At 50.0% G+C, this 13,145-nt stretch overlaps 1 protein-coding gene across 23 annotated transcripts in view; it reads left to right on the top strand.

Moving 5' to 3' along the window:
* CAMK2G (calcium/calmodulin dependent protein kinase II gamma) overlaps nt 1–13,145 on the top strand; it is a 55,343-nt gene that overhangs the window by 36,327 nt on the left and 5,871 nt on the right. For 5 of the 23 annotated variants that reach the window (XR_009493215.1, XM_059882434.1, XM_059882436.1 and 2 more), the window contains 5 exons: nt 5,783–5,815; nt 8,033–8,101; nt 9,230–9,274; nt 10,713–10,761; nt 11,961–12,074. Coding sequence is in view for 22 of the 23 variants with exons in the window: in XM_059882434.1 (XP_059738417.1) it covers nt 5,783–5,815; nt 8,033–8,101; nt 9,230–9,274; nt 10,713–10,761; nt 11,961–12,074 (310 nt within the window). In the remaining variant the exon portion in view is untranslated. The remainder of the gene's footprint in view (nt 1–5,782; nt 5,816–8,032; nt 8,102–9,229; nt 9,275–10,712; nt 10,762–11,960; nt 12,075–13,145) is intronic. The other 18 variants (XM_059882438.1, XM_024986538.2, XM_024986534.2 and 15 more) reach the window with 8 other exon arrangements.

The raw sequence follows: 13,145 nt of genomic DNA, 5'->3' as shown, positions 1-13,145 counted from the left end.
GTGAAGATGATGAGAAATGTAAAGAGTTAACATTCAAACTAACCAGAGGAGCACAGGCCAACCGGCTAGAATAGGTGCTGCCTGTGGACCATTGGTCCAGCTCTGCCCATGAGTGCCAGGCTTGGATTAGACATTAGCCCTGATAAGTATGACAAAGGATGTTCCCATTGGATTCAGGGATTAAAAGAGGGTCCGTCAAAGGTAATGTCAAAGGACTGTTAAAAGAAATGGTGGTATTTCTGCTGGAATGGGGAGTAGTGAAGGAATGTTTTAGAGGGAAGAGAGATTTTCTTTTGAACCACATTGAGACTGAGACAGGTAGAGATCTGGGTAGAGAGGTCTTTTTTTTTTAAGATTTATTTATTTATTTTTGGTTCTGCTGGGTCTTCATTGCTGTGCACAGGCGTTCTCTCGTTGTGGCTCCCAGGAGCTACTGTTCGTTTTGGTGCACGAGCTTATTGCAGTGTTTCTCTTGTTGCAGAACACAGGCTGTAGGGGCATTGGCTTCAGTAGTCGCAGCACAGGGACTCAGTAATTGGGGCCCGTGGGCTCTAGAACACTGGCTCAGTAGTGTGGCACATGGCGCTTGGTTGCTCCCCGGCATGTGGGAACTTCCCGGACCAGGGATTGAACCTGTGACCCTTGGCATTGGCAGGCAGATTCTCAATGAGTAGACCACCAGAGAATGGGTGGAGAGGTCGTTAAAGCTGCTGGTATTGCCCAGGGAGGTCAACACTGGATGTGCAAAGAGGGACTCCCATGAGTGAATCTCATGAGTCCACTTACTCAGCCAGTTCTGGGTCTGAGGAGCTGGGAAGGCAGCAACATGATCCATCCTTTAAAATGTTCACCGTGGGAGAGAGACAGGGAAACCACGAGTTCTGGTGTGGTCTGTTAAGGTCAAGGAGGGAGTTGCATGCAGGATAGCCACTGGGGAGCAGAGAGACCAGCATCTGAGCCAGAACAGGAAACTGAGTTTGAAGGACTAGTTGGATTTTGCCCAGTTAAGGGGCAGGAAGAGAAAGACATTCCAGGCAGAGGGAATAGCGCATGTGAAGATACATGAGTTTGAAACAGCATGATGATTCTGGGAACTCTTGTTAGCTCTTGTATGGCAGAAGCAAAGAGTGGTTGCACAAAATAGGACCTGAAATAAAGCAGTGACAGCTGAGATGGTGAGAGGAAGGTTAAAGGTGTCATCATTAGGGAATAGGTTTCTAGCAGAACTTTGTAGTTCCTGGCCTCAGGCACAGCTATGTAAGACTAGCCTAAGGAGCTAGGTAAAATACACAGATGCCAAGGTCCAGCCTGGATTTCAGATTCAGGAAGCCTTGGGTGGAAGGAAGAATCCGACTAATTCCATTCCTCCATATGAATCCAAAGCACACAAAGGTTTAAGAGTCCAGGAAACTTCAGGGTTATCTGTTTTTAAGAGGCTGGAAGAAGAATCAGCAAAGGAAATGAAGAAAGAGGTAGTCAAAGAACAGAAGTGTACAACAAAGCCAGTCCTTACAGGAACACAGAAACGCAGGTTAAGGCAAACAGAATCAGCAGTTAAATTGCTTTGGGGAACCTAGCCCAGGGTCTGACCCTGATTGAGTGCTCCATAAATGAGTCTTATGCTTGGGAAAAAAGACTTTAAATATAGAGGTGAGACCAGAAACTAAGATGCAAGTTTTTAAGAAGGGCATGACCAACCAAAATTCAAAGGCCAGTAAGAGATTGGGGAAAATATTCCCAGCAGGTGTGATGGGATGTGCTGCGCTTCACTGCTTCAGTCATGTCCTACTCTTTGTGACCCCATGGACTGTAGCCTGCCAGGCTCCTCTTCCCATGGGGATTCTCCAGGCAAGAATACTGGAATGAGTTGCCATGCCCTCCTCCAGGGGATCTTCCCAACCCAGGGATTGAACCCAGGTCTCCCACATTGCAGGCAGATTCTTTACCATCTGAGCCACCAGGGAAGCCCATTAATGGGATGAGTTAATATTATTTTTATGCAAAAGAGCTTTGTGTAATAAATAAGAATACCCTCTAAAACCTGCCAGATGAATGGTCAGTGAAGATGAACTAACAATATGAAACAGGAAGTAGCATGGGCCAACGAACGTGGGTGTTTGGTCTCACTGGTGTCAGAGGCAGGTTGAAATGCTTTACCATTTTCACTTTTTTTTTGGCCACACCATGTGGCATGGGAGATCTTAATTCCCCGACTAGGGATCGAACCTGTGCACCCTGCACTGGGAGGGCAGAGTCTTAACCAGTGGGCTACCAGGGAAGTCCCCATTTTTTGACTCTTAAGTTTGTGGTAGTGGTGTAAATCAGAAGGACTCCCTCCTAAAACAGCCTGCGTGTCAAAAGCCATAATAGTGTTCCTATTTTACCCTTTAGTTCTAATTCTGGGAATTTTTCCTAAAGGAATCATTCAAAATATGGAAAAACTGAAAGCAGAAAGATGTTCAACATGACGTTATTTATAACCATGAGAAGATGAGAAACATCAAAAGCTAACAAGATAATGACATGGGGAACATCAAAAGCCAATAAGATAATGACTAAATAATTATGGGAATCTAATTGACCATTACAAAGTTATTAATTTTTATGACTATATAATGATAGAAATGTTTTAAGTGGAAAAATGAGGTCCAAAGCAGTACCTACACTACTATCTAAATTTTGTTTAAAAAAAGTTTTTTAGATTATATTCAGTGTATAATAGGTGAATAGAAAAAGAACCAGGAGAAAACCCACTGAAGTGTTAATAGTAGCTTCACTGCGTGATGGGAATTTGGAAACTTAATTTCATATATTTTTCTGTATTTTCTACATTTTTCACCTAGACTGTGTATTACTTTGATAATCAGAAGAAAAATTAAGATGCTATTTATTTTTAAAGTAAGGTATTAAAAGAAAGGAAGGATAAACTCATACACAGCTTACAATGATGCTTTTTAATTGGATACACAAAAGACTGGCAAGAGTGATAGGACTCTGGGTGTTTTTTCCCCTCTTTTCCAAGCTGCTTATAATGTGGTTGTGGTCCTTTTATAATCAGGAGTAAGTATCTAATAATGAACAGCGTGGTTGGATAAAAGTGCCGCAAAAGCGGAAGGAAAGGACAAGGCAAGGTGCGGGGTTTTTTCTTTTCTGGGCCTTCTTGAGCGTCAAGGTGATAATCTGTGTTATGAGGGAGACCTGTGAAGCTGCTCAGAAGATCCTGAGCTGTCAGCATCCCAGACCGTTATTTTAGATCCCATCCTCCTTTCCCAGCCCCACCCCACTCCCCAGTTCCTGCTGGGAGTCCACAGGGAGATTTCTTTCTTGTTGTCCAGAAGTTTTCACAGATGCTCTCGGATATTAGCATTGGTTTGAGCAGAGAGTCTTCCTTGCGAACTTGAATTTGGGGACTTCAGGTTCTGCTTGTTGCTGTTGCTGCTGCTAAGTCACTTAAGTCGTATCCGTGTGACCCCGTAGACGGCAGCCCACCAGGCTCCCCCGTCCCTGGGATTCTCCAGGCAAGAATACTGGAGTGGGTTGCCATTTCCTTCTCCAGTGCATGAAAGTGAAAAGTGAAAGTGAAGTCGCTCAGTTGTGTCCGACTCTTAGCGACCCCACGGACTGCAGCCTACCAGGCTCCTCCGTCCATGGGATTTTCCAGGCAAGAGTACTGGAGTGGGGTGCCATTGCCTTTTCCGCAGGTTCTGCTTAGGTTTCTTCAAAAGTAGATGCCAGTGACCCAGGGTCTGCGGAGGAGCAGAGCCCCTTATGAGGACAGACTTCTCACTGAGAATAGCTCGTGCATTCCACTAGTCCCAGGCCAGCATGGCCATCCAGTCTTTAAGGAGAGAGGAGGGAGAAATAAGGAAAGGAAAGAAGGAAGAGAGTGAGGAAAGAAGGGAGAGAGGAAGGGAGGAGAAAGAAAAGGGAGAGAGGTCCTGTTATTTTCCTTAAGTACTGTTTGAATGTTTCAGTGTGGGAAGGACGCTTGAACCTTCTTTTGGTTTAAAATTTTAAACGTTTAGTTGTTAAACATAAGTGAGGTGTGGTTCTTTAAAAAATGATCTGGAAATTAAACAGTGCTGCTGGCTGCAGGGGAGGAGGCCTGCTCTGCACAGCTGCGGGCAAAGCCCTAAAGGAATGGAGAAAGAAATGGAAAGAAGTCTGCTCACCTGGTAGAAACTAACCCATGAGTAGAAAGGATTATCCTGGGTTTTCCTACAGGGCAGTTTAGGAAAAAGAGAGCCAGTTGGGAGCAAATTGGGAACTTATTCCTCATTAGTTGAAGCAGATGGAAGAAAGTGAAGGCAAGATGTGAGTGAAAGCAACCTGCATGGCCTTTGACAAGACCAGCCTTGGGCTGTGCCCCCGCAGAGTTTTCGGTGCTGGGATTCCAGGCGAGTTAGAAGCCTGTGCTCTGCTTTAACCCGGGGGAAAGCCACAGTCAGCAATCAACAAACCCAGTTTAACTCTGCAAACATTTGTTGATCGAATGTTAACTCTAAGACATTTTGCTCAATTGCCAAGACAAATAAGATACAGACCTTCCTTCAAGGTGTTACCCCTCTGCTTGGATAAAGTGATAAATATATATGAATGTAAAGCAAATCCCTCTTTTTTGGATAACTTGGAAGTAAAATCTCCTATGTGAGTATATATGAAAGGGTAAAAGCAAGAGGCCTCATTATATTTGGATTTTCTTTTTCCTTAGATCTATTTCTAAATTGTGAGCCATTCTTTTAAATACTTGTAGTCCCCTTCTTTTGAAACAAAACAAAACGCATTCTCAAAAATGTCTTCTCAAGTAGAATATCAACTTCTTGAGGGCAGAAACATCTGTCTGTGTTCACCATGCCTAGAACAGTCCTCAACAAGCATTTGTTGGGTATTGTTAATGAATATGCAAGTCAAAAGACAGACAAACACGTTTAAAGAGGACTCCTGTCTCCTGGCAAGCTACTGATAAAATTCTTAATTACCTTTCAACTTTTAGACATAGTCTTCTGAGATGTATTTTCAGTGTTCCACACAATCTTTGTTTTTCTTTGCATGTTTCATATCTGAACATAAAGCTTTTGAGCATCTAGTTGAGACTAAGGCATCCGTGCTTTCAGTGTTGCCTGTGGTTGGCATCTGTGTGGCCGTGTGATCACGTTTAACCACCTGCACTCCTGATGTTCCATTGCCCCCTAGTTGCAAAATGCAATAAAACACTGAAATCTTATAAATGAGCATGGCCATACCAACAGAGAAATGGGTGCCAAAATATGATGTTTGTCAAATGATTTTCAAAAGCCCAACATCTTTGAAAAGTTATCGACGTGCAGTGAAAAAGTCTAGGTTCCGAAGTGAAGTGCTGTTAAAGCAGCTTTGACTCTTTACCTGGTAACTGTTCGCTCAATTCTCAGGCAGACCTAGTAGTGAGAGAAATAATCCTATAGGTGAGCTCAATAAACCGAAACCCATAAATTTGCAGCAAAACGTTACTTATTCTCATAGACCTGTGGCTTAATCTCCATTAAAAAAGTTTCTCTGAGCAAAGCTGAGACACCTCAGGATATACTCAGTGTTTGTGAACCTCCCTTTCTCCGGGTCTGGAGGGATGTGTGTGCCTGTCCGTCTAGAGGCTGTTTTAACCCTTCTGGTGCTGGACTCCAGGTCTCCTCCTCCTCCTTTCTCCTGAGGCAGAGCCCACGCTGGCGCACTAACCTGCAGCGTCTCTGTGCTTCTCTTCTTACCTCCTCTTTCCCCTTCTCTTTCCCTTTTGCTGTGGTGTGTCCAGAAAAGGAAGTCGAGTTCCAGCGTGCACCTAATGGTGAGCCTTGCCTGCCCACCCATCCGCCCGCTCCATGCTGCCTGCGCCCGCCTGCCAGCCACGCAAACCCATTCTGCCATGTGCGTGTGCTTCCTTCATCCTCACTGCATGTCTGTGCCGTGCGGGCAGGTGTGGCCTGTCCTGCCAGGCGGGGTCCAGTGCCCGAGGTCACCCAGCGGCCTCAGAACTAGGCATTGGAAGGTGTGGTGTGGCACTCCCCGCTGCAGCGCTTGGACTGCCCCCAGCAGCCCCAGGGCAAGATGTAAATCTGGTAGGGATTCGGGGCCAGGTGGAAAGCACAGGGGGAGACCCTCACTCATGGTCACTCAGGAGGAGAGGCCCTGCTCCCTGGGCACGAGCACTATTTCCTACGGATCAGCAGCCAGGGGGCCTCCGTGTGGAGTGTGGAGGAGCTGGGTGGAGGCTCTGAGCCTCACTCTCACTCAGCGGCTTTCCCCTGTGCTGGTGCCCATTAGCCGGCTGTGCCCGTGTTTTGTCCTTCCCACCCCACCCACAGGGGCACCAGCTGAAAGGCTGCAGAGCTTGTCTTCTTTCTCAAGAGACACAGAGCACCCAGGGGAATGCAGCAGCCTGAATCCTTATGAAACATCTATTGGGTTGGCCAAAAAGTTCATTTGGATTTTTCCATAAGGTGTCATGAAAAACCCAAATGAACTTTTTGGCCAACTTGATATTAAAGCCAGAGGTGGGGCTACCTGGGTGACATCCCAGCCCTCCACAGATACGGCAGGTTTTACAGACATGATACAGTCCTTACCCCGGGCCAGGGTCTTTGTCTCAGCTTTGCAAACACAATGGCTTTGTTCAATTAGCCCCGAATAGGTCCATGTCAGCAGCTGAGTGAGGAGGGCTCTGCACTTTTTTGGGGGATATGGAAGAGAGCAGAGCTTTTGTGAGATTAGGCCCACATTCTGTCTATTCCTGGGGCCCCCTTCTCCAGCCTGCAGAGTTCAGCAGAGTCTTAAAGCACCTGGTACCTGGCTTGAGGTTCCACGCCGAGCCCCAGATTTGGGAACGTCTCAACCACTGATAGCAAGTTACAGCTTCAGGTGTGGTCCAAGGAGCCACAAAAGAGGCTTCCGGGCAAGAAGAAGTAGGGCAGTCTAGAGAGCTTCCTGGATGTGTTCTGGGGGAGAAAAAGCACGTCCTCGCTGCCAGTGTGCCCTCCTCGGCACCCCGCACATTGATGGTCGCTGGACATTTGTGTGTCTGCATGTTGAAGAGCTCACAGGCATCAGGCTGCTCCTTAGTGGCTCCTGGTTCCACACGGACTCCCAGTGAGACTCAGTGTATTTATTGGTTAGGGGATTGTAAGAGGCAGGGAGCATCAATACGGCTCCTTGCCCTGGAGATCGGCCTCCTTCCTTCCTCGCCGTCCTCTTCCTGCCTCCCTTGCTGTGCCACTCAGCGTGATATTCTGAAAGGCAAGGAGATAGCCTAGTGGCCTGTTGCTGTTGGCCTGCTAGACAGCCTGCTGTTTCCTGAGGACTGGGACTGCTGACACAGCTCCCACCTGGACCCACCTGCTGCTCTTTGGAGTTCTGCCCTTATTCCCAGCTGATCACGTCTAAGATCAGTCAGACAAAAAGGCCAACAGCACAGCCCTGTGTCTGCTCCCCCGGGTCAGTGGTTGCCTTTTGTATCCAGAGTCAAATTCCACCCCTTTCCTCTGTGGATACTGTCTCCTCGACCAGGTTTTCTTTCTCTTCTTGTTCCTCTTCAGATCAGGCTTCAATCTAGTGTTGTAAGGGGAAGGAAATGCAGGTGGCAGATGGAAAGGGCAGCAGGAGGCTGCCCACAGGGACCCAGAGTTTCTGAATGTTGTTCTGCTTTCTCATAAACTACATTTCTTTCCCCCTATAAAGTGAGAAAATCTGAATTTCTCTGCGTGAAGTATGATTGTACAATGACAGGGCACCTAGCATCAGCAAAGATTTCTGGAGAGATGCTTTTCAAACGAGTCTTTGGGCTCCTTCCACCTTGAGGATGCCTCCAGGGCTAGGTCTCTGGGTCCCTCCAAATAATCTCTGATCATCTGTCCAGCCACTGCTCCCACCCCAGAGTGTCACGGGAGTGTTAGCCCACCTCAGGTCTAGCGCCTCCGGACCAAGCTGGGGGACAAGGGAGGTCTGGGAGTCAAATCCAAGCAACTTTGGTGACTCTAGAGGAACTAAACCATCTGTTTTCTTGTCTCAGCCACAGAGCAACAACAAAAACAGTCTCGTAAGCCCAGCCCAAGAGCCCGCGCCCTTGCAGACGGCCATGGTACCTCCTGACTACGGCTTCTCCGCCCCTGCCCCTGGCTGCCTCCCGCTTCTGCCCGCTTCCTTCTCTCGCCCCCCTGCCAGGCCTCCTTGGCCACGTCCCTTCTCATCCCTGTAGAGCAGGTGGCTCTGTGTACTGCCCCCTCGTGGTCCCGCTTGGCCATGCTCCCTCCTGCATGGCATAACTGCTCCTGCTCCCTGTGCTCTTGGGGGGGAAGAGTGATCAGGGCTCTCAGCTAAGCCTCCCAGCCCCAAATGGGTCTGCTGGGGGGCCGGGAAGGTGAGCTGCTTCTAAAGGGAGAGGGTAGGAGCTTCCCTGGGCTCTGTACCTCAGTTCTTGAAGGCCTCCTTGTAAAATCTGCCTCAGCCCCTCCTTTACAAAGCAATGAATAGGAAGGGGGCCTGGAGTCCCCCACCTCTGGATGGTGCTGAGGTGTCTGGGAAGCCCCCATGCTGTCTGAGTTCTGTCCTGGCGCAGTCAAGGGCACTAAGTGCTCTCAGGGCCCCCTCTGCTGCTGGCTAAGTGGAGATGGCTGGGGGGTGACTGGGAGAGAGGGAGGGGAACCGGTGCTGCTCCCCACCTCCTCCTCCCTGCACCCTGTCCCCCAGAGCTGCCTGCTGAGGACAGGAACTTGGGGAGAGGTAGGGGTGGGTGGAACAGGCAGCAGTCTGGGCTCAACTCGCTGAGGGCCACCTGTGAATCTTTCGGGGAGACCTCAGTCCACTCTCCCAGTATCCCTGTCTCCCACACACCCCCTGGTGAGCACTGTTGGCCAGGCCCAGCCTGTACCCTCAGCCCCACAGCTGCTCCAGAGTACTTGTCCCATGGGAGAAAGGACACTCAGGTCTGGCTGCATTTGAGAGCAGGGGCCCTTGTCCTCAGCTTCCCCAGTACCTGCTTCCATTAAGTACCAGGCCTCTCCTCCTAACCAGCCAGTGCTGTCCCCTAAATCTGGGCCTTCCAGCTGCCTGGGACCCAGTTGAACCAGGATATTTTGTCTTGTAAGAATGACTGGCGAGCAGGCCTCAGTGGTCATCATAGGGTCAATATTCGAGGGCTGGGGTCCCTCAGGGGAGAGCCGTAGGTCTGTTCCCAGGTCAAGAGGGTAACTTTCATCTTCTCTCACAGGAGCCACAAACCACCGTGGTACACAACGCTACTGATGGGATCAAGGTGAGTGGCTCCTGAGCTGGCCTCCTGCTTTCCAGGTCAGCAGGAAACAGGTGGGCTGGGTCACAGGGTCTCAGGGTCCTGGAGACAGCAGCCTAGAGGCTGCGCCTGGGGCCATGGTGTTTGCAGGGTCTAGGCTGGGGGCAGCAAATGGCCTGTCGTCACAGTGTTCCGGGGAAGGACATCATACCTCAGTGATTCTGAGCTCAGGCTCTAGAGGCAGACAGGTCTGCATTTGCATCCTGGCCCTGGGCCACTGGACAAGTCACCCTCCCACTCTGCATCTCAGTTTCCTTATCTGAAAACTGGAGATGCTAATAATAATAGAATCTTCCTCCATGACTGGTGAAGCTTAAATCAGAGTAAACATTAGCTAGTAAAACAGAGGCAAAAACATACAAATCCTAGAGCATTAATTCTCCATCGCCTCGTTCCTTGATGTCCTCAATATCCTTGTCTCCTTATTTTTACTACCATTAGTAAATATTTATTGAACCATCCACAGCTCTGGTTTACAGAGGTGACAAGAGGAAATCTCTCTCCACAGGTGTAAGGGAAGCAGATGATAAACAAAAACTGTACAAATAAGATAAAATCCAGTAGCGATAAATGCTATAAAGAAAATGTCACAAAGTAAATAGAGAACGAACAGGGCCTCTAATTAAGTGGTCGGGAAGGGCCTCCTTTAGGAGGTGATATTTGAGCTAAAATACTAAACAACTGGAAGGTGGCAGCCGGGTAGACCCTGAGGCAGAGTGCCCTAGACAGTGAGGATGCGGGGGTCGGGGCCTGGCGCAGAGGAAATCAGAGCTCAGAGCATGGTGAGCAAGGAGAGGGAGGCAGGAGGGTGGTGAAGCTGGAGGGGCAGGCGGGACCTGCTTGGTCAGGTTGATATGAGTTTGTATTTTTTACCAGCAGCAACAAAAAGCTGTTAGAGGCTCTTAGCGGGGAAGTAATGGAGTCCAATTTACACATCGAAAAACTGGCCGTGTTATGGGCAAGAACTTTAGGGAAGAGGCAGGTGTGGAAACAGGGAGGCCAGGCAGCTATGGTATGAGTTCAGGTGCCAGATATTAGTATCTTGGGCTCAGCTGTGCATTGGAAGAGAGGAGGTAAGACGCGATTTATTTTGGAGGTAGAACTGACCGATTTGGTTTTAGATTGGATAATTGGGACATGAGGGGAAGAAAGAAAGGCATCAGCATCTTATAAAATCAGACCTCCAGATTTTAGCCTGAACAACTGGATAAGTGGTACATTTACTGAGTTAGGGAAGACTCGGGAGGGTGTTTGGGAATCAGAGTTTTATAAGAGTCACATGGCAAGGGTCTGATTCCTCCTTGCAGCTCCCATAGGAACACTTACTCTGCTTTTGTTCGGCTTGGTTCCTCTGGTTTCCAAGGGCCTGAGTTTATAGAAACTTGTTCTTTTTGGCCCGCAGGGCTCCACAGAGAGCTGCAACACCACCACAGAAGATGAGGACCTCAAAGGTAGGTGTTGGCCCATAGTGGGGAAGGGGCCCCAGCAGTGTCCCGAGGGGACACCTGCCTCATCTCCCCCCAGAACTGAGATTGGTGGCTCCTTGTACCCTAGGAGAGGGTTTGGCCTAAAAGCTACTTTCCATGGGCCCAGGGATGAGGCCCCTGTCTCGTGTTGCTGGGCTGGGCAGGTGGCTTCTCTTCTTTGACCCCATGTCTAGGATAGTTAAACGAGGGCTTTTCCTGAGCCTGTCCAGGGCCAGGGCTCAGAGAGCTGCTCCTGTCGCTGCTACAGTGTGATATCCCAGATCAGGGACATCTTGAGTCCCTGCAGAGGTGGCCTGCAGACGTCATGAGCCATTAATAAGGTCACCAGTGATCCGAGTTTCCCGGGCACTAAGGTAACTCCCCAGGATGTAGAACTTTGGGCTCTAAAACTAGAACAGTCCTGGACGCGTTGGGGTTGGTGGGTCACTCTCGTCACAAAGCCTTGGCGTGAGTGACGGAGTCAGAGCCACATTTGGCCCTGCCCCAGTGGTCCCGTGAGAACACCAGCTTAAGTTTGGGCCTGGCCAGAGTGCCAGGGGACATGGGAAGGCATGGCAGGCCAGACCACTGTGAATCTCTGTCCGGCTCTTTGGTTTGGCCTCCTGGGATTGCTCCCTTTGCCTTCAGTAAGAGACCTTAGGCCAGGTTCTCAGAAAAGTCGGAGGAATGTTGCAGCTCACAGCTGAGCGAGCACACCCGAGGCAATAAGGGAGCAAGCAAACCTTTGGTAATCAAGAAAAGAAGAGAAAGCAGAAATATATAAGGCAGCAAAGAACAGTGCCTTCAGGGCTGCCGGGATTGAGATCAGGTCATTTCAGTTCTGGTGATACTGGCAGAGTAAGCGGCTCCTTCACTGCTGGGCTCTCGACCCTGTAGCCCTGGTCCCTAGAACATCTTCCCTGGGAGCAGGGCTCCTTGTACAGGCTGTTGGAAGGCTCCTCTGGAAGCCGCAAACCCAGGTCTGTGCCCCTTCCTGGGGCTTTCAGCTGGGAGGCCTCTCCGCCAGCGTGGACGTGGTCCCAGGTCCACAGCAACCCGAGGCATCGCCTTGCCTCGGTTCTTCAGTGCCACGGGCTCGGGTCCTGTCCGGCTTGCTCGCTCACCTGCCTTGTTTTGTTTGTTTTGGCTGCTCTGCCTTGCCCTGCCCTGCCCTGGCTGGCTAGCTGCCCCGCTCCGCACTGGGAATGGCAGCTCGATGCCTGAAGGACGGAGCTCCCGGGACAGGACAGCCCCCTCTGCAGGCATGCAGCCCCAGCCTTCTCTCTGCTCCTCAGCCAGTAAGTGTGAGGGAGGCACATTCTGGCTTCCGTCTCCCTGGCTCGTCCTGAAGCCCCTCAGGGATCCCCCCACCCACTGCCCAGAGCTGTCAGCCCAGCCCAGCTGTCATCTAGTGACTACAGCTTCGGGAGCTCAGCCTCTGCTGGGTGGGGGAGCTGATTGGAGGTGCTGTTAAGACCAGACAGAGGTCCTTGAGACCGGGGCCCAAAGACATGAAGAAAAGCGGGTGGAAGAATGTGGCAGGAGGGAAGGAGTAGAAAGCCAGTGGGATATGCAGAGAGCCTTGTCTCAGTGCTGAGCAGGAAGAAAGGTGGAGTCAGAAGTCAGGCCCACGGTAGTGGGTGTGAGGTGGTGGAGAAATTCATAGTCAAGAAAACGTGTTCCCCTCGGTGCTTCTTGAGGGTCAGCATAATATCACACTAAGAGCTTGGGGTGAGACTGACCTGAGTTTAAATCTAGCTCCACTACCTTCAAAAATGCGTGAAGTAGCTTAACCTCCTGGAGCTACAGTTTATCTGTAAAGTGGTAATAAAATGACACCTCAGAAATATAAATGGGATAGTGGAACATCTTGATACGATGCTTAGCTGGTTAGTGGTAGCTTGTATTTACATCTTCAGTTGTGTTTTTGTAGAGGATGCCTTCGTCTGCTTCTTTCCCTCCTACCATCGATACTTCTAGAGTTTCTAAACACGAGCCTCTTCACCCGTAGGGCCCCAGTCAGGTCTTGCAGATGGGCTTGGTGGGGTTGGAGAGGGTGTATGTGTGTGTGTGGGTGTCTGCGTGTGCACATACCTGCTTGCCTTTAGAAAGTGGATGAAGCTCTGTGGTTCCCCTAACCTCCTGCTTATTCACCCGAGCCGCCCTCCTGATGGTGCTAATGCCCGTGGGGCCCTGTGCTGGCTGTACCTGTGGCTCCACTGTCCTCTCCCAGTTGTGCCCCTTGGCTGTGCTGTTCTAATGCTCACATTTGTCTTGCAGCCTCTCGCTCATGGCCTGGGCCAGCCTGGGGCTCCGGTCAGGGTTAGGCTGGGCCTCCCTTGCCCTGGCAGCGCCCTCTGCTAATAGTG

This window comes from Bos taurus, chromosome 28, assembly GCF_002263795.3.
Source record: "Bos taurus isolate L1 Dominette 01449 registration number 42190680 breed Hereford chromosome 28, ARS-UCD2.0, whole genome shotgun sequence".
Lineage (NCBI taxonomy): Eukaryota > Metazoa > Chordata > Mammalia > Artiodactyla > Bovidae > Bos > Bos taurus.
Note: the sequence above shows the minus strand (reverse complement) of the source record. Positions and strands in the feature narration are given on the sequence as shown.